At 40.8% G+C, this 21,879-nt stretch overlaps 2 protein-coding genes across 2 annotated transcripts in view; one reads left to right on the top strand and one right to left on the bottom strand.

The window, feature by feature from the left end:
- The window catches only part of LOC122212987 (GTPase IMAP family member 1-like), a 65,871-nt gene that overhangs the window by 30,990 nt on the left and 13,002 nt on the right, over window positions 1-21,879 (top strand). The window lies entirely within an intron of this gene.
- On the bottom strand, window positions 5,537-20,360 carry LOC122213635 (GTPase IMAP family member 7-like). Its single transcript, XM_042927685.1, has 3 exons — window positions 20,356-20,360; window positions 16,281-16,377; window positions 5,537-10,331 (listed from the first exon to the last, which is right to left on the bottom strand). Exons 1-3 carry the CDS (start codon window positions 20,358-20,360, stop codon window positions 9,438-9,440), a joined length of 996 nt encoding a protein of 331 aa, XP_042783619.1. The 3' UTR covers window positions 5,537-9,437.

Here is a 21,879-nt window from a genome sequence, read left to right as displayed (position 1 = left end):
GACTGCCCACTCGTGCTCCTTTGGCACTGTGAGGACGACCTGAACAGAGTGGTCTAGGATGCCTGGTCTGGGGAGGAGAGACTGGGGTGTCACCATTTTACTCCCCATCACCAACAAGGTGGGGCTTCAGGGAACAGACAATGGATCCACAGTGGAGGTGGACCTGCTCACACCAAAGCATGCCCCTCTGCACCTGGTAACTGTGTGTCTAACAGAGCAAGACTCAACACTGACTGAACCAGACAGTCCCTCCTCCAGACCAGCACAGGCACTGGTTACAAGGCACCATCAGGTATTGGTCCAGTAGTTTTGCATTCTCTGATTTGATTCTTGGTCAATTTTTATTTTATGTATATATATACATATATATTTCTTCTTCTTCTTCTTCTTCTTCTTCTTCTTCTTCTTCTTCTTCTCCTCTTCTTCTTTCATCTTTCATCTTTCTTCTTCTTCTTCTTCCTCTTATTTCTTCCCTTCTCTAGGCTGGTTATTCTGGTTGTTGGCTTGTTTAAGCAGACATTTTTAATCTGTTCTCTTTATGCCTCTTCTGTATCTCCTTTATTTTCCTCTCTATCTCTCTCTATGGAGTAAGCCATAAAGTTTCTCTGATCTCTGGTCAATTTTTTTTTCTTTTCCTTTTCCCTGCCCCTGTCATTTCTCTCTTTGTATGGGATAAGGACTCTTCCACCACCACCCCCATTAAAATTTTTTTTTCCAGGCATACTTCAACAAACAAATCAAAGCACTCCTGGTGGAAGGTCCAAACCACCACTAGGAATAGGGAGACAAAGTAATCAGAGTCTCAACAACAAAGAGCACAAAACACACTCCAAAAATACCTCTTGAAGGGCCAGGCCCTGGACAACATTATGACCCCCTGTTTTAATATAATAGTCCTCACAGGAGCAAGACCCATAGGAAGCTACTAAAACACATAAGGGACAGAAAACTAGGCAAAATGATGAAATGGAAGAATTCTCCTCAAAAGAAACTCCAGGAGGAAATGACAGCTAGAAAATTGCTCAAAACAGACATAAGCAATATAACTGAGCAAGAATTTAGAATAATAGTCATATTAGTGGGCTTGAAAGTAGCATAGAAGACAGACGAGAATCTATTCCCACAGAGATCAAGGAACTAAGAAATAGTCACAACGAATTAAGAAATGCTGTAAATGAGGTGCAAAATAAACTAGATGCAGTGACAGCTAGGATGAAGGAGGCAAATGGTAGATTAAGTGAAATAGAAGACAAAATTATGGAAAATGATGAAGCCAAGAAAAAGAGAGATAAGAAAATACTACACCCTGAGGGGAGAAATAGAGAATGAGGAAATTCAATGAAACATAATAATATCCATAAGAGTTCCAGAAGAAGAAGAAGAAAAGAGAGAGAAAAAGGGAAGAAGGTTTACTTGAACAAATTATTGCTGTGAACTTCCCTTATCTGGGGAAGGAAATGGACATCCAAATCCAGGAGACAAAGAGAACTCCTTTCAGATTTAACAAGAATAGATCTCCTCCACAGAATATCATAGTGAAACTGGCAAAATACAAAGATAAGGAGAAAATTCTGAAAGCATCCAGGGACAAACGGGCCTTAACCTACAAGAGTAGACACATAAGGGTAGTAGCAGACTTATCCACTGAAACTTGGCAGGCAAGAAGGGAGTGGCAGGAAATATTCAATGTGCTGAATAGGAAAAATATGCAGCCAAGAATCATTTATCCAGCAAGGCTGTCATTCAGGATAGAAGGAAAGATAAAGGCTTTCCCAGACAAAAAAAACCTGAAGGAATTCATGAACACTAAACAAGTTCTGCAAGAAATCCTTAGGGGGACTCTGAGTGGAATGCTGCAAAGACTCAAAGGACCAGAGACATCACCACAAGCATGAAACCTACAGGTAACACAATGATACTAAATCCATATCTTTCAATAATCACTCTGAATGTAAATGGACTAAATGCCCCAATCAAACACATAACATATCAGAATGGATTAAAAAAAAAAAAACCAAGATCCATCTATATGCTGTCTACAGGAGGTCCATTTTAGACCTGAGGACACTTTCACATTGAAAGTGAGGGGATGAAACGGGTAAGGGGCATTAAGTAATGTACTGAAATCATTGCTTCCCTATATACTAATTCAGATGTAAACTTTAAAATATAAAAAATAAAGTAAAAAAAACAAAAAAAAAGTGAGGGGATGGAGAACCACCTATCATACTACTGGAAGTCAAAAGAAAGCTGGGGTAGCCATGCTTATATCACACGAACTAGATATTAATCTATAGGCTGCAACAAGACCTGAAGAAGGGCAATATATCAAAATTACAGGGTCTATACATCAAGAAGAGCTAACAATTGTAAATGTTTATACTCCCAACTTGATTGCACCCAAATACATAAATCGCTTAATCACAAACATAAGTGATCTTATCGATAGAAATTCTGTAATTGAGGGAAACTTTAATTCTCCACTTACAACAATGGACAGATCGTCTGGGCAAAAAAAAAAAAAAATCAATGAAGAAACAAAGGCTTTGAATGATACAGTGGACCAGATGCACTTGACAGATATATCCAGAACTTTTCATCCAAAAGCAGCAGAATTCTTTTCGAGTGCACATGGAACATTCTCCAAAATAGATCACATCCTACGTCACAAAACAGCCCTCAACAAAAATAAAAGAACCGAGATCATACTGTGCATATTTTCAGACAACAATGCTATGAAACTTGAAGTCAACCACAAGAAAAAATTTGGAAAGCCTCCAAATGCATGGAGGCTAAAGAACATCCTACTAATGAATGAATGGGTCAACCAGGCAATTAAAGAAGAAATTAAAACGTATATGGAAGCAACTGAAAATGAAAACATGACAGTCCGAATCCTTTGGGGTGCAGCAAAGGCAGTTCTAAGAGGAAAATACATTGCAATCCAGGCCTATCTCAAGAAATAAGAAAATCCCAAATACAAAATCTAATAGCACACCTAAAGGAAGTAGAAGCAGAACAGCAAAGAAACCCCAAACCCAGCAGAACAGCAGAAGAGAAATAATAAAGATTAGAGCAGAAATAAAAAATGTAGAACCCCCCTGCCAAAAAAAAAAAAAAAATACAGTAGAACAGATCAATGAATCTCATAGCTAGTTTTTTTCTTTTCTGGAAAAAAACAAAGAAAATTGATAAACCCCTAGTCGGGCTTCTCAAAAAGAAAAGAGAGGGGACCCAAATAGATAAAAATCACAAATAAAAGTGGACAGATCACAACCAACATCACAGAAATACAATTATCAGGGAATACTATGAAAAATCACATGCCAACAAACTGGGCAACCTGGAGGAAATGGACAAATTTCTAGACACCCACACCCTACCAAAACTCAAACAGGAAGAAATAGAAAAGTTGAACACACCCATAACCAGTGAAGAAATTGAATCAGTTATCAAAAATCTAACAACAGAGAAGAGTCCTGGGCCACATGGCTTCCTAGGGGAATTCTACCAGACATTTAAAACAGAGTTAATCCTTATCCTTCTCAAGCTGTTCCAAAAAATAGACATGGAAGAAAGCTTCCGGACTCATTCTGTGAAGCTACCATTACCTTGATTCCCAAACCAGACTGAGACCCCACTAAAAGAGAGAATTACAGACCAATATCCCTGATTAACATAAATGCAAAAATTCCCAACAAAATACTAGCAGATCAAATTCAACAGCATCTCAAAAGAATTATTCACCGATTAAGTGGGATTCATTTCTGGGCTGCATGGCTGGTTCAATATTCTCAAATCAATTAATGTGACAGAAGAAAGGATAAGAACCATATGATCCTGTCAATAGATGCAGAAAAAGCATTTGACAAAATATAGCATCCTTTCTTAATAAAAGCCCTCAAGAAAGTCGGGATAGAAGGAACCCACCTTAACTTCATAAGAGCCATATATTAAAAGCCCACAGCTAATACCATCCTCATGGAAACAAAGTAAGAGCTTTCCCCCAACATCAGGAACATGGCAGGGATGTCCACTCTCATGGCTGTTGTTTAACATCATGTTGGAAGTCCTGGCCTCAGCAAGCAGAGAACAAAATGAAATAAAAGGCATCCAAATTGGCGAAGAAGTCAAACTTTCACTTTCCGCAGATGACATGATACTCTACATGGAAAACCTGAAAGACTCCACCAAAAAGCTGCTAGAACTGATACATGAATTCAGCACAGTCACAGGATACAAAACCAATATACAGAAATCAGTTGCCTTCCTATATACCAATAATGAAGCAACAGACTACTTTCTTACACCATACACAAATTAAACTCAAATTGATGAAAGACCTACATCTTAGAGAGAAAACCATTAAAACCCTAGAGGAGAAAACAGGCCATAACCTCTTTGACCTGAGCCCCAGCAATTTCTTGCTCGACCCGTCTCCAAAGGCAAGGGAAATAAAATAAAAAATGAACTCTTGGGACCTCATCAAGATAAAAACCTTCTGCACTGCAAAGGAAACAATCAACAAAACAAAAAGGCAACCAATGCAATGGGAGAAGATATTTAAAAGTGACATATCAAATAAAGGGTTAGTATCCAAAATCTATAAAAAACTTACCAACCTCAACACCCAAAAAACAAATAACCCAGTGAAGAAATGGGCAGACAACATGAATAGACACTTTTCCAAAAAAGACATCCAAATGGCCAACAGACACATGAAAAGATGTTCAACGTCACTCATCATCAGTGAAATACAAATCAAAACCACATGGAGATGCTACCTTACACCGGTCAGAGTGGCTAAAATTAACAACTCAGGAAACAAAAGATGTTGGTGAGGATGAGGAGAAACGGTAACTCTCTTGACTGTTGGTGGGAATGCAAACTGGTGCAGCCGCTCTGGAAAACATTATGGAGGTTCCTCAAAAAATTAAAATGGAACATCCCTACAACCCAGCAATAGCACTACTAAGAATTTATCCAAAGGATACAGGAGGGCTGATTCACAGGGGAACATGTACCCCAATATTTATAGTAGCACTTTCAACAATAGCCAAATTATGGAAAGAGCCCAAATGTCCATGAACGGAAGAATGGATAAAGATGTGGTTTATATATACAATGGAATACTACTTGGCAATGAGAAAGAATGAAATCCTGCCTTTTGCAACAACATGGATGGAACTGGAGGGTATTATGCTAAGTGAAATAAGTCAGTCAGAGAAAGACAGATGTCATATGTTTTCACTCATATGTGGAGCTTAGGAAACTTAACAAAAGACCATGGGGGAAGGGAAGGGAAGAAATAATTTCAACCAGAGAGGGAGGCAAACCATAAGAGACTCTTAAATACAGAGAACGAACTGAGGGTTGATGGGGGGTGGGGGAGGGGGGAAAATGGGTGATGGGCATTGAGGAGGGCACTTGTTGGGATGAGCACTGGATGCTGTATGTAAGTGATGAATCATAGGAATCTGCCCCCAAAACCAAGAGGACACTGTATACACTGTATGTTAGCTAACTTGACAATTTATTGACAATAAATTTTCTAAACTTACAAAATAAATAAAATTAAAAAAACTTTTTAAAAAATATTACTGAAGGGTAAATCTTCTACTGTCCCTGGCATCCCTGGCATGTGCCTGCTCCCAGAGAAGAACCTGCAGTGTAGACAGGGCTGCTTAGAGCTCTCCCCACGCTGCCATTCTCCTCCTGTCCTTGCCTTGGCTCTGATTCTTCATGGACTGGAGGAGAAGAGGCAGAAACACTGAAGATGAGTCAAGTGTAGGCCCTGGTGGGAAGACAGAGGCAGCATTCTTAGAGGCTCTTTTCCCCATGGAACACTGTTAATAGCCTTCAGATTCTCCTCTGGGAATCTGAAATCATAAGCCCAACAGAAGGCCACTCTCTCCTCTCCCATCGCTTGCTTCAACGTCTGTTCCTAGTGCCGGACTTCCAGAACTCTGATGCACATACAAGCTGCTGGGATCCCTGCTGGGCCCCTGGGCAAGTCCCCTTCAAACTGGCTTTGGGTGCCTCCCTCCCATGTGGCCCCATTTGATATATGAAGAACACATACTTTTGCCCCCCTGTTAGTGAAAGTTCTGACTGCATCCAAGACCTCCACCACCGTGTGTACTCTGCTCCCTCAACAGAGCAAAGCAACAGCCTTCATGTATCCCATGACCACCAGGCAGCAGAGCCAAACTCCGAAGGACACACAACAAGTCTCTTAATGTACACCATCCACACCCCTCTGGCAGTATCAAACTCCAGAGGCTGCCTCACTAGGTTTCAGGAGAGAGAGAACCTCCATCTCTCTGGACATGGCACGCAAAGACGACTCCTTGTGGGGCCTCCCTTGTATAGTCATACGGTTACACCTGGGCCACCTTCTGCCCTGGGGAGACGATTCTGCCACAGATGGACTCCAAGAATGACCAATACTAATTTGTCATTGTCCCTATAAATTAAATGTTCTCATTTAAAAAGTCCTTTCCTCTTGGGATGCCTGGCTGGATCATTTGGAAGACCATGCGACCCTTGATCTCATGGTCATGAGTTGGAGCCCCATGTTGGGTGTAGAGATTACTTAAATGCTAAAACCTAACAGAAAAGGTCCTTTCCTCTTGACCCCTTCAAATATCTATCAAATTAGTTGAAGGACTAAACCTCACAAAACTGGTTCTTGCTTCTTCCTTTGGACATCCTATATGGATCTTCTAGCATATAGTTTTGGACTGCGGGCTATTGGCAATTAGTAAAGATTCAACTGATATTAAGGGAGATATTTATGTTACCCCGAGCCTTTCATATAGCCTTCTGACCCAGATTTCAAGTTAATGCAGGTCATTTACATTGGACCCTAACTTTGACATCTGATATTGAACTTGTCACAAACTTAACTGAACGCTGTTGCCCCTGAATCGATCCTTCCCCTGAAAATCTTACCTGTCACCCTGAACTTTCCTGTTTCTGAATAGAAACATGACCATTGTACCCATCACCCACATGGACACATCCTACACATCCTTCACAGAAGACTTCATACCTTAAATGTTTCCTCAGGTCTTCCTCTATAAATCCTAATGTAAATTCCCCATCATGAGTCATGACTATCACATATTTCAACAACAGGGATCATGCACACATTAAACGCTGCAAATTCCACAGTCTTCAGCACTGAAATAGAACCACATTCAGAGAAAACTGGAATATAAAATATGTTAAGAGAAGTGAGTGAGCAATATTTCGATTTTCAAGTGAAGAGATAATGATTTATTTGATTTACTCGTTTTTTCTCTGGTTATGTCTTACCTTCCAAAAAAGAATCTAAGGTTGGGAGAAAAGAAATCGGCCCATGTAAGCTGCACATGCCAATGGCCTGAACACAGGTTAATTGTATTAAAATGCTTCTACATATCTCTGGGGGAAAATATCTTTTAAACGACTCTGAAATGAAAAAGGACAGGGCAGGAATACTTTGCTCTTTAGACATACTATCACACAGATGAGTCACTTACAAGGAAGTACTTTTGAACATAAGAACTGCATGATGGCAAAGAGTACTTTCATCTCACTTTGTCATTTGACACATGTTTTCTCATGAGAGGATTTTTCTTCCGTGTTTTTACTGCATTCTGAATACTTGTGATGAATCTTAGAATGAGCGTGTATTTAGAATCTTAAATTTTCCAGACTTAATCTCTAATCTGTCTCCCGAAAAGTCACTGATATGGTAAATACTCTCAGTCATGTTCACAGACAAAACAAAGGACAAATAAAAATTCTAATAATTTGGATTTTGGATGTCTGCAATCCTTGTGAGTGACTGAGAGTCACCCATCTAACTTTGAAATTTCTCTGTTATTTTAGCAAGACAGAACCTTTCATCTACTTACTGCAAATGTCACAGCATGGAAGGGTAAGGAGAGATTTTCTGGTGTCAGGAAACGAGCACTAGAGGGAATGTAAAACCATCAACAACAATAAAAATGCTCTGAAAGAGAACTGGATACCATAAGATTTATCAATCAGGTTCTCACGGGAAAAAGATAGTTTGCTCTCATTAGGTACTTGGAGAAAGTTTAGAGAAGGGGCCTCTTACACACTGTGGACACAGGGAATTTGGAAAACACAGGGACATTGATAGTATCGATAAGAAAATTGAGTCCCACCTGAAGGGGTGAAGAAAGACTGGAATGCAGAAGAAGAGTTGGGTAGAAAGGCCACCAAGAGAGGAGCTGTGACCTTTGGTGTAGGGTTGCAGTTAGTCAGAGATGGCCCTGCAGAGAGAGAGGTGGGGGAATGGACACCCCAGCCTTGCTTTTCTACTTCCACAGGGCCTCTGACTTGGACTTCCCATTGGCCAGCCAGGCAGAAGTCAGAGAGCAAGAGATCCCACCGATGTAGTGCAACTAGATCAGCCTCAGGGGGCAAAGAGCTGGGTGAAGTGTGATTCTGCAGAGGCAAATGAAGACTATGTGGCCCAGATGGGATTTTTCAGATACAAGTGGAGACATTTTAAGTTAGGATGGTCCCTAAAACAGAAAAGAGAGAAACACAGTAAGAGAATCTTGTGACCTTCAGATCTCCATGAACCACAGAACAATCTTTCCAGAGAAACCTGATACCTCCCTAACATAGTACTTGTGGCCATGCGGTGCAACGATGCATGTGACCAGTGGTTCACACACTTAACATGTGAGGATTTCTGATTTGAATTTTCCTGAGTCTTTGAACTCTATATGCCATTGCCTGATTATGCCAACTTTGTGTGAAGAGGGACAGGTGGGAAAGGGAGGCGGTGGGGAGTGAGAGCTGGGAAGAGGCTTCATTCTAGTTAGTTCTCGCTGCATAACAAACCATTCTGAAGCTCAGTGGTTAAAAATAAAAACCATCATATATTTGTTCTCATAAAGCTGCCATTTGGGCAGGACTCAGTGGGAATGGATCATCTTTGCTTTCTGCAACTTCGCCTGAGATGGCGGGGCAGCCGGAAGGCCCGCTTCTGTGTTGCCTCATTTGCATGGCGGGCAAGTTGATCTGAGTCACAAATGAAAGGTGAGCTGGGAAGTGGGCCAGTGACTTCAGGCCCTCTGCATGGGGGCCTCTCAAGAGACAGCCTGGGCTTCCTCACAACATGATAGTCAAGTTCCAAGGGCAAGAACCCCAACAGGGCAAGGAAGCATTGCCCATATGTAACCTTAGAGTCACAAGGTGTTGCTTCAACCATCTGCTATTAATTGAAACAGTCCCACATCTGCTCAGTTCCAAGGTAGACGACACAGGCCCCGCAAGTCAGTGGCAGGAGTAACAGGGTCAGGTTATAGGAAGAATAAGTAGAAGCTACTGTCACAGCTGTCTATGGAAACTACAATCTACCACTATCGCAAATCATCATAAATTCAGAAGAAAAAATGAAATGGACTTTACTACCAAAACATATACCATATTTTTGGAAGCACCCACATAATCACATTTAAAACATGTTCAAATATGCCCTTCTCAGCTTCTTCCCTGATATTTTTTGTTTCTTCAGCATACTTCCTCTTTAGCCATTTTATTTTTTCCTCCCGTTCTTCCTGTGATTTATCAGCATATTCCTTTTCTACTAGTTTAATTTCATTATTTAATTGATCAGTGTAGATCTTCTTCAGGTCTTCTTCCCGTTGCTTCAGCCTCTTCTCCGTGTCCTCGTAAATGGCATCGGTAAAGTAAGCCCCTCCATTGCTCTTCACCATCTCCTCTATCAGCTCCACCAGCTCCTGCACTTGAGCTTCCTTCTCGGCCTCTGAGGCTCTGTTGTTGAAGGCACAGTAGCGGTTCCCACACTCGCTGATGATGTTTCTTAGCTTCACATCTGAATCTGCCAAGAAATCACTCAGGCTCTTCTCCTCCAAGTTATCTTTGCGAGTGAACAACACGATCATGTGCTTCAAGGCTGGCTTCCCAAAGGCAGCCTTGATCAATGCCACGGTCTTCTGCTCTTCATCCGCGTAGCGGCCCAGCTGGAGGACCAAGACGATGGCGTGGGGCCCAGGACAGGAGTAGAGGACACACTGGCTGAATTCTCCGCATGTGGTATCCAGCATCTCCTTGTTGTCAAAGAGCCCTGGGGTGTCAACAACAACAAGTTTCCTCCCCTTCCATTCCTTGGATGCTTTTTGACACCTGGAGAAGACAGCATGGGGAGCAACTCTAGACTCAAAGACTCTACTCCCCAGGATGGTGTTGGCCGTTGCGCTCTTCCCACTTCCAGTTTTCCCCACCAAAATAATCCTCAGAGTGTTGTCCTGAGGGTCCACCAATGTCACTGCCAGGAGTCTCTGTGGTGTAAAGGAAAGGAAGGAGAACAAAAAGAGTCAAAGAAGGTAAGTGGAAAGCATCACCTCGCTCTTATGACCTATGTGTTCCTCTCTGAAATCCTGCAGTAGTCTACTATCCATGTACGTCCCATAAAGACAGAAAGATGAGACAATTCAATTACCATGGAAAAACAACAAAGTAGTTAAAGAGTTCCCCTACAAAAGAGTACCAGATCCAGATGGTTTCATGGGGATCTCACTTAACCTTTCTTAAACTGTTCCTGATGACTTAAAACAGAAGGAAACCTTTCCAATTCTTTCTATGACACAAGTGTGATATTGATCCCAAAGGTTAACAAAGATTTCACCAATAAATAAAGCTACAGACATGTCTCCTTTGCGAATACTAATACAAAAATCCCAAATAAATTGTCAGACACTTAAGTGTAATACCCCACAATTAAATGTGATTTATTTCAGAAACACTAGGGTGGTTCAATATGAGAAAATGGATTGTAACAACACATCCGTGTTAGTAGATTTAAGAAGAAAAATACCTTCATACAGGACAGACATTTCCCCAAATTCAATACTGTTTTAATAGATACTTCTTCAACGTGTTTATATAGAAATATAAATTTTAAAAAATTTGTCACCATTTTTTTCTCTGCAGCTAAAATAGTTGACTATTAAGTTCATTTGGATGAATGAAGAAAAAAATTAGCCTGTAGAGTCAACAAAGAGAAGAACAATGAGGGAGGACCAGCTGTACCAGATAGTAAAATATTTTAGCCCCTATAATTAAGGCAGTATGACGTGTGTGTGAACAGAGACAAATGGAAAACAAAAACAGACAATTCAGAAATAGACCAAATTGGTCTACTATATTCATGAGTAACCAGTTCAATTGTATCGTGTTACATTTATCATCCGTAAGGCAGCATCTCACAGCAATGGGGAGAAAGATGGACGAATAACCAGCATTGGGATAACTACAAAACCACACAGAAAAAGACAAAACTGCACCCACATCTTCATGCCATTCACATGCTAAATACATTAGAAATATAACACTAAAAATCAATCCACATAAATACTAGAAGAAACTCAGACAAATCCTTTGTAACCTAGGGGTGGGGCAACTCTTTCTAAGATTTGAAAGATTGTAAGGAAAAGGATTCATACATCTGACTACATAAAGACCTAAAAGACAATGGGAGACAACGAACATCACAGACAATTAAAATACGAATGTCAGACTATATCAAAGAGGGTTAATTCTCCTCTTATACAAAGAATACCTAAAAGTAGAGAGACAAATATCCAACACCTCGATGGAAAATGGAGCAAGACGTATGAATAAACAGTTCAAAGAAAAAAAAGAAATGTCAAGTCTCCTCAACTATGTAAAAATATATGAACACTCAAAGTAGAGAAATATAAACCCAATGTAGGAAAAGAAAAAAAACTAAATATAACAAATTAAAATTACACTGAGATACTATTTCTCCACTTACAGATTTGGCAAAAGTGCAAAAATTTGCTGCTATAATCAGTCGGTAAAGGTTTAGAGGAAACAGGTTCTCTTCTCCGTGGCTAATGAGAATAGAAAAACAGTCTAAAACCTACAGAGGAGAAATTAGCAATATCATACAAATTACATATACATTTATTCTTGGATTGTGAGTCCCAATTTTAGGATTTATGCCTGTAGTGGTCAAGGGCAGGTCACCCCTAAAAGTGCAACTTTGACATACTGACTATTTCATATAAAAGTAACTTAAGATACAGCCTGTGTGGGAAGATTACTAAGACCCTCTTCTGTCCCCCTGCAAGCAGGAAACAAATCTCCCGTGTAAAAGGTGCCTCCCCTGTCCCAGGAGGTAAAGAGACACTCTCATGACCAGGGATGGGAGATTTAGAGCCAAGAAGACTGTATAAACAGCCCACTACTTTCTACTAATTTACTACCCCAGCCCAAAGTCTCTTTAGAATTCCTCCCTAACAGATGCTCCCAAAGTTAAGTTTTCCTTGTTTTGTCAATCCCTCACAGATCCATCATCTCTTTGCCTAAAAAGTATAAAAACTGCCTGCCTTGGTCATCTCTCTTGGTCTTAGATTCATTAGTGAGCATTTGTGCGCACTGCTTTTTTTCTCTCTTGTTAATCTGCCTCAAGTGAATGTAACTCTTAGTGCAGCTGGAAGACCTTGAAGGGTAGAGGAAGAAGTTCCCCTTCCTTTTATCCCAGAGCTACACTGACAAAAACACAGGAAAAGATTAGGCATATGTTATTCTCTGCGTCACTATTTGTAATAATTAAAGACCAAAAATCTACCAAATGCCCACTAGTAGGGGTCTGATTGAATAAACCAAGGTACATACACACAGCGATGTACTATCCAACTGTAGAAAGGAATAAGAAATACCTCTCTATGCCGGGAAGGAGAGATCCCCAGGATGTTTCATTAAGCAAAAAAAAAAAAAAAAAAAAAGGCAAAGTGAAGAAAATAATATTTACTTTACTGTCATTTCTCTAGTGGGGAGGAACATGAACTGTAGGTACAAAGTGCAACATATATTTCATGCACATGAAAAAGCAATGGCAGATCATCTGAACCGTCACCAAAGAAGTTACTGACAGAGGGATGGGAGGAATAAGGCGGGGGACAAGGTAGAAGCTGGAAACTGTTTTGAATATACTTCGATTTCATAGATTTGTCTTGAAAGCATGTACTTCCTTCTTTTTGAGAGTTCGAATTACAGCTCTTTTCCTTTATGAAAGACCTACATGTGTACCTGCTGTTGCTGGCTGACATAAATTCAAAGAGGATTTTTCATTTGTACAAAAAAAAGCTGAACACCAATACAGCGTTCCGCATTTGTTTCACAGCCAGTTGAGCTAATAGAGAGGCTGAGTGGGCCATTGTCCACGCCAGCTGCCAATCACCTTCCCCGGGAACCTCACACAGGGGTTCACCATCCAGCCACCAGAGCTGTGAGCCAGATGAGCACGTGGGCTTTCTCTCAATTGAATGTGTGCATCTGTTAACAAGTTGTGTCTAAAAGTATCAGAAACACATAAGGGAGGTTATTTGGGGGAGATCTGGGAATGCGCACCCTTTTTCCATGTACATTCATGGTAATTGCTGCTCTGCTTTATGTCATTTTGTTTCATAAAAGATTTCATAGGAACGTTCTGCTTGCAGATAGTGAGGAACATCTGTAAATAGATTACATAATTATAAACAAAAACTATATTTTAAGATAACTAGTAAAAATCAAAAGCAAATGAAATACATAGTATTTTCTGTAATGGACAAACTACACAAAGAATTGGTCCAAGAAACTTGAAAATGCAGTTGCTTCATTGGCTATTGTCCTAATGGGATACAGTGTAAGGCCAAATAGGGGGAAAAAACATCAAGAAAATCTTAAATTGCTTTCAGGAATCCTGTCCTATTCTTAGCTTTTTGTGCACATGTGTAGTTTTGAAGCCCAAGGACAAGCCCAGTGGCAATGAGCACCCTTAGTGCCCATACTGTGCCCTTCAAATGCCATTTCCCACCAAAAACATTAGGACTCTTAGGAGAAGGTACCGATTCCAGATCTGGGCCAAGGAACGTGCAAGTGGATCCTAGACTATCTAGTCATACTAGAAAGTGAGGATTCTATCAAAAACTACTCAGACCGTGGGACGCCTGGCTAGCTCTGTCAATACAGCATGCATCTCTTGATCCCACGTTCATGAGTTCTAGCCCCACATTGGGTGCAGAGATTACTTCCAAAAAAAAGTTTGGATGTTACCAAAAGGACTACAGAGCCAACTTGAAGAAGGCTGACTGGACAGAGATGAGGTAATTTGAGTATCAATGAGAATAATAATTTCAATGGATTAAAATTCATCAAATATGTTGAAGTTCATGAATTCATAACAATACCATCATCAAAAAAGAAGTGAAGTGTTCTCTTTGGGGTATGCTAGGAAATGATGTCATCAGTCTGAACACAGGCAAAAAAGAATCAAGCATTCCTTTTGTCTTAATAACTACACCTTATGGAAATGAAACTATGATTCAGGGGAAGTTTCTTTTATAGGATCATGCCATCCAATAAAAGAAGAGAAATGATAGAATTATAATTTGCGACCGTTAATGAAACAAAATTACTCTAGGCTATCATTACTGTCTGCTACATTACAGAAAGAGACAGAAGAAAATATAAGGTGCCTTCTGATGGAAGTTTACAACTGCACCTATGAAATATTGCCACCCAATAACCAGGCAAGCCTTAATCTGATCAAGCCTCTCCTTGAATTTAAATTTATACAAAACACTGAAACTAGAAGAACATGTCATATGACATGTTGAGGATTTAACGAGCAAAATGTACACTGTCCAATTATCTTGGACAAAGGACCAACCGTTTCTTAAACAGAAACATTTTACAAAAAGAAACAGGAAGGTGAAAACTTATTTATCAAATTAAACTTAAGAGATATGAAAGAATTGCAATTTATGAACCGTATTTGGAGCTGATTTCAATTTTATTTTTTAAAAAAAATTTTAATGTTTATTTATTTTTGAGAGAGACAGAGACAGAATGCGAGTGGATTAGGGGCAGAGAGAGAGGGAGACCCAGAAGCAGAGGCAGGCTCCAGGCTCTGAGCTGTCAGCACAGAGACCGACATGAGGCTCGAACTCATGAGCTGTGAGATCATGACCTGAGCTGAAGTCGGACACTCAAACAACTGAGCCACCCAGGCACCCCTGATTTCAATTTTAAAATCTATGAGATAATCTGGGGATTGGAATACACCTGGTAATTGTTTAAAAATTCTAATTGCTTTTTGAAGTCTGATCATGGTATATTTTAATGACCTGTATCTCCCAGACATACATATGTAAATATTTACTGATAAAGTGATAAAATTTTTAGTATTATAGTAATTTAGTAATTTTTAGTATTCTAATGTTTGAAGTGTATTAATTAATTTATTTATTTAATCTCTACAACCAGCGTGGGGCTCGAACTAACAACACTCCGATCATTCTCTTCCCACTGAGCCAGATAGGTGCCCCCACTCTAATTTTTAAATGAGGAAATAGATGTGGCTCAGAAATGCTGAGGAAGTTGCCCAAGGTCACTGCATTAATGGGCTTTGGGCAGAGGAGGGATTCAATGCAAAGTATGTCTGACCCTACACTCATGCATAACCCTTGCACGCTCTGGTCCCTTCTTGGTTCCTTCTCAGGTCCTTGATTCTACATTTCTGTTTACATTGGATCAGAAATAGATCATGGGAGGCCAGGGGAGGTAGTTCACTCTCTGTCCAGAAACGTGAACTGATAGCAACCCTGGAATTAGGGAAAGCAACCAAAGGGATTCATGCACATTTGTTTTCTATAGAATAGCTCATTCTCTCCCCATGGCACCCCTTCCTTACCTCGTCTGTTACACTGTCAATCACACCATTTCTCTCTTACATGTTGGAAAGAACACAGCCAACTGAATTCTAGGCTTCCTGTGCCATTTGTGACCTGGGTATCCCGGGGAATTTGATAAAACCACACACACACTGTCTGGGATTCAGATTTTCTTTCAGGAAAAAGAGGGATTGGGACAGACTGGTCTCTAAATTGCCTTCCAGCTCTAAAGACCTGCCTTGAGGACACTAGTTTCCCACTAAGGGAAATGGATGGGATGTCAGGCAGCACTCACTCTGTCATGACAGCAACTGATGGAAGATATGCTGTTCAGCAAGATTGTCCTGATAAATAGGAGACATGTGGACATGGGCCACTCAATATCCTTAGTCCCACCCTACCTTCTACCGAGACCCCTGTGGCAGCGTCCTCATTGATGGGCTGCTGGAAAAGTACCCAGTCCCTTCTAGGAGCAGAACCCACACCCAGGCACACCCCTATGTCCTGCTGCCCCTCACCGTTCCATTGCTCTCGGGCCAGGCTCACCTTCTTTTGAAGGAGCTGATGAGTTCCCCATTGTTCTCCAAAGAACCACTTTGAGCTGCTGCTTTTGCTTTCACTGTGAGGAAAAGGTGTTTGCACCCTTTAAACCTCTCAGGCAGCAAGCTCAGATTGGGTGGAGATAGTGAAGGAACTCTGGCTTTAAAGAGACAGAAATATTGCCCTATAATTGGAGGAGTGCTTTAGTTTCACCAAGGTGTAAGCTTTTTCTCCATGTGCCTGCTATCACACCAAATTTTCCAAACCTATGTTTGTTGTTTGGGGTTATACTGGTGGATCCCAAAGGCCCTTATTACATGACACAAATCATGCACACAGAGCCAGGCATGGTGTTGGATCATCTTCCCTGCATGGAGTGGGTGACTCTGGGGTGATTCTAGGAAGAAGAAACTCAAATAGGTGGCTAGATGTGTCCAAATTTAGAGCCTGGGATACTTCCCAGTGATTGTATCATATGGGTTTTCATGAGAGTCTTTCATGAAGGTCTCAAGTTACTCATTAAAAATTTACCAGCCTTCAGGTACAAAGCCAAGAGTCTAAACCATTGGGAGCCAAGAGAAAGAAAGGAAGATGTGGCCTGGAAAAAGTCTTCCAATGACCATACACCTTCTCTGGTTTTCTTCATATGGTTCTTTCAAGCCCCAAAATATGCATGACCTGACAACAAAAGATGCACCCAGGGAGGAGATCAAACTTTCCCCTACAACCTTCCTACTTTCCTCTACCCCAGACCCAGGCACAGGTAGATTTTCCCAGATTTAGCCAGTGCATCCACTCCAACCTGCTCTGGAAACTTTGAGATGATAGGCAGATGGTCAAACCTCTCATGGTTGACCAGTTATTCCAATTGTCTGTTGCATCATCATGAAATTATAATGTTTTTGATTATATATTTTTGTTCACTACATTGGGACATGGGATTACTTGATGCTCACACTTGAAGGTGGGTACTAAGAGAACTAAATGTGGCAGGAAGTAGTGGCCAATGGGGAGGCAACCCATGGAGGGAAGCAGCTAGATTTGGAAATTATTGTATTAATACTATATTATTGGTCCATATCATTAGACCAGTTATTGGTGCTAATGACTTGGAGGGCCCCAGGTAACTGTTTTCCAACTTGCAGTAAAGACACAGACCAGGACCAACTATGTAATTTGCAAAGTCTGGCACAAAAGGAATATGCCAGGCCCTTTGTCAAAAACAAACAAAAAAAATTAAGAATTTCAAGATGACATCAATAGAACAACCCTTCTAAGTACAGGGCCCTGTGCAATGGCACAGGTCACATACCCATGAACTTGGTCTTGATGAGGCTACATACATAAAAGTCTAGAGGAGAGCTAGAATTATATTTCCTGCTCAAAATATCTCTACCATTTCCTAGTTTCATTTCAAGCTACATATTCCTTGAGTGAAACTTGTCCTCGGATGTTTTCATGGTCAGCTAATTGCTTCTCCAGGTATTATGCTCAGGTATGCTGTTAAGTTCCCTAGAGGGAACAGGAGACTAGTTGACACAGAATCCATGGATGCCACAAGAAATCAGATGCGGGTCTCAAATGGTAACAGCCTTGTGATCATTGGTCAAAAAGGAACATGTGGCCCCCATCAGTCCCATCCTGAGCCCTAAGTTAGGAGTGATCTCCTTCTAGAAGATTCTGGATAGAAGCAGTGTAGCCCCATATCTGTATTGTTCACTTAGCCACGCTCCTGATCATTGAGGGCTTCCTTCCACTTGCACCTGTGCTGTGAGCCACAGGCCTCTCCACCGCTTGTCTCCACCTGCAAACCCTGAAACAGAACTTTCCGCCCAGGATCTTGCTCCTTCCACATAGTCAGAAGCAGAGAGATAAATGTGGACAAAGCCACAGCTTCCTTTTTTATGTTTTCCTTTGATTCTTTCCATTTCACACACATACAGAAATGTGGATATAATGAATTTTCAAAAGGTGTGGGGTCATTAAGAGACATTCTTTGAATTCTATAGGAGTCTTCTTGTGGGGCTCAGGGTGTTTTCTGATGCTCAGATCTAGATAATCTCAAAGCTCAACTTATCAAAATAGTGCAGAAATAATAACAGAAGTTTAAAAGAATCGTTCCCCCATTGTCCTGTTTCTTCTACATATCGTCTTTGTAACCTTAGTGGATCCATTTCCTATTGCCTCCATAACAAATTCCCAAAACATTAGTAGCTTAAAACAATATAAACTTCATCTTCTACAGTTATGGAGGACAAGAGCATGGAATTAGTCTTATGGAGATAAAATCAAGGTCCTGCAGAGCTGGTTCTTTCTGGAGGCTCCAGGAGAGAATCCATCCCTTGCTTCTTACATCTTCTAGAAGCTGCCAGCTGTCCTGGGCTTGTGGCCACATCACACCAATCTCTGCTGCTTTCATCACATTGCCTTCTTGCCTCTCCTTAGAAGGACCTTTCTGATTACATCTGGGGCCCACCCAGATAATCCAGAATAATCTCCCCATCTCAAAGTCATTAACTTAATCACATCTGCAAAGATGCTTATGGAATAAGGTAACATTCACAGGCTCTGTGGATTAGAGTGTGGCCATCTTTCAGGGGCCACCATTCAGCCTGCCACATTTGGGTGAGTTAACCTCTCTGCAACTCACTCCCCTAATCTTTAAAATGGAATACTTACTTCAGACGATCATTGTGAAACCAGATAAATTTGTACACATGAAGTGGTACTCACACCATAGTGATCAATAGGTATTAGTTAGTAGTAATAATTCAACCCTCAATGCTAGTCTCATAGATTACCCCTCTAAGGCTCACGTACTCATCAGAGATGCTGTCTTAATCAGTTTGCACAACCATAATACCACAGCCTGGGAGCAGGAACAACAGGAATTCATTTCTCACAGTTCTGGAGACTGGGCAGCCTAAGCCCAATGTGCCAGCCAACTTGTTTCCCTGGGGAAGGCTCACTTCCTGATTTGCAAATGGCACTGTCTCACCATGTCCATACATGATGAGGCAGGAAACAACTCTCTGCTATCTCTTCTTACAAGGGCACTAATCCCGTCAAGAGGATCCCAGATTCATGAACTCATGGAAACCCACTTACCTTTTCCCCAAATACCATCATGTTGGGGGTTAGGGATTCTGGAGCTGTCTCTCTTGGTACCAAATAAATCTAGTCACTTCTACTTTGTAACAATCTCTTTTAAGTGGATATCACTCAAGGTTTCCTGATTTCTCCCCACTCACTCCACCCCCAAAGAGCACTGCATGAAAAGGAAGACTCAGCACCTCCACAGCCTGTCTACCAGGATAAGGGATCTGGATTATCTATACCCCTGCATTCACATGTCTTTAATGAAATTGTCTTCTGGCTCCACAATTGTGCAAGAAGAGCTGCCTCTTGCAGGCTAATGGCAGCCATGTCACAAAAGAGATACAGGTGTTAGGTGTGACAGTGCACTTGGGGCTGAATCCCTCAAAGGAAACATTGACCAAACCCTCACGAAATAAGGACCATGCCCCCCAAAGAGCCTTTTACTGTCTTCCACGATGTTATATTCAGTTATGAACCACAACCATTCAGTCTTGTTCTCAAACAGGTCTCTGCATCCTCCTAAGGCTTCTCCAAAGATCTGCCAAAAGTGACCACTCAGAATTTGTGTCTTCACCAGAGGGTCACAGTCTTGGAGCTTCAGGGGAAAAACTGTAGGACGTGCTCTGAACTACTGTTGCCTCAAAGAGACTCTTCAGAGCAGGTTTCCAAGATGGCAGCACTGACTCAATGCTCAGACTGTGCCAGTGAGCAAAGCCAGGACTACTGGGACTCTCAGTCTGGAAGCATATGTACCTCAGGAAATCAGACGACTGACTCAAGATCCAGCAGAGTGAGAAGTAATGACATAGGACTGAGTGAACGGATTCAAGATGTGCCATTGTGGTTATTTGTTTGGAATATTGATACATTCTGTTTGATGTTCTACTTGTATGGCTATTTGTGGAAAGCTTATTTCTTTCTCCTTAAACGAATTAGTAGACTGTGTATCTGTAAACCCACAACAACCATCTTTAAACATTACCTCATCGTCACCTACCCTCAAAATTCAGAAACAAATGCTTCTACTGAGTTTCATTCACTTTCATGATGATAGAACCATTTGCATAGGTTTAATAAAAATCTGTCCTCTTGTTTACAAAGATACCATTGGAAAAATCGATTCTGCAGCAAGGCCATATATACAGGGTGATATCTGAGAGTGACTGTTGTTTAATCAAAGACCATCAGACCACTGCTAAGGAGCAATTGTTGGTGTTACATTTGGAGCTAATGTCTCCAAAACCTTCATAAGAAAACTAATATGATGTCTGGCTTCCAGGATCCCAGTCTCTCAGGTAATAAGGAAGTCCACTCCCAGGTAGTCCAGAAACACAGGCAAATTTTGGAGACATCAGGAAGAGGAAATTCACTGAGATTTATGGGTACAGCATGCAAAGTTTATTGGAGAAAGTGTTTGGACCTTGGTTTCCTACTCCTAGGATAGAAGAATGGCAGGGGCTTTGAAAAGTCTGATTCAAAACTCATCTATCCTTTGGAATTGATAGTTGCTTAATATGATTAAGCTCTAGATTTCCCAAGCAAACTCAGGGAGGCTTTTCCAGTTAATTAAGATTCTTGCTGCATCTGTATAAATAATCAGGCCATGCATAGTAAAAACAATCTTCTAGGATCAACAATACTTGTTGGAGACTGTTTATGATCACAAAGTAGAGAACGCTATGAAAATGATCCAAAACTTAGAAATAGGCAAGAGAGATTACTGGAGTGTTCTATTGTTCTGTGTGGTGCTGTGCTTGATGATCCGCTGTGATATTTTACAACACTTTAAGGACAGAGAGAATTTTTGCACATCTCTGCCTTGGAGATACTCAGCGAATTTTCTGTCTGGTGGAATATACAACTCAAAAATTACATGTTACTACTCTCTTGAACACATCAACCCTTGATTTCAAATGACCTTTGTGTTTCTGTTTGTTTGTGTTTTTTGTTTTATTCTTTGCTTATTTGTTTGTTTTTAACTAGGTTTCAAACCCAGCATGAAGCCCAAACTTAAGACCCTAAGGTCAAGACCTGAGCTGAGATCAAGAGTCAGATGCTTAATTGATTGAGCCACCCAAAGGAACTTTGAACCAATTATAGAATCATACTGGTTCTCTAGTTAAGCCATGAGTTGAGCAAAATCTTTGATGTGTTTATACTTGCCCAGGAGTCATGAGTTTGCTTTTTTTGAAAACTGCAGATAAAAAAGAGAGGCAGAAATAGCATGATCCAAGCCTTCGAGGTGGAAATAACATTGGACACAGGCAGAGAACAGCTAACAATTTGGAGTGCAGGAATCATTACCAGCCTTTACTGAGGGCCTACTGTGTCCCAGGCAATGACCTCTATATCATTATCACCTTCATTCCTTACAAAAGTGTAAAACGGATATTAACGGGAACAATGATATCTAGAAGAATCTCAATCTTGGAAGAGGAGTTGAGACTGATTATAATGACTGTTGAATACCAGGCCAAGGAATGTGGATTCTAAACCCTAGGCAGTA

This window comes from Panthera leo, chromosome A2 (genome assembly GCF_018350215.1).
Source record: "Panthera leo isolate Ple1 chromosome A2, P.leo_Ple1_pat1.1, whole genome shotgun sequence".
Lineage (NCBI taxonomy): Eukaryota > Metazoa > Chordata > Mammalia > Carnivora > Felidae > Panthera > Panthera leo.
The sequence above is the reverse complement of the archived record's forward strand: the minus strand, read 5'-3'. Positions and strand labels throughout refer to the sequence as shown.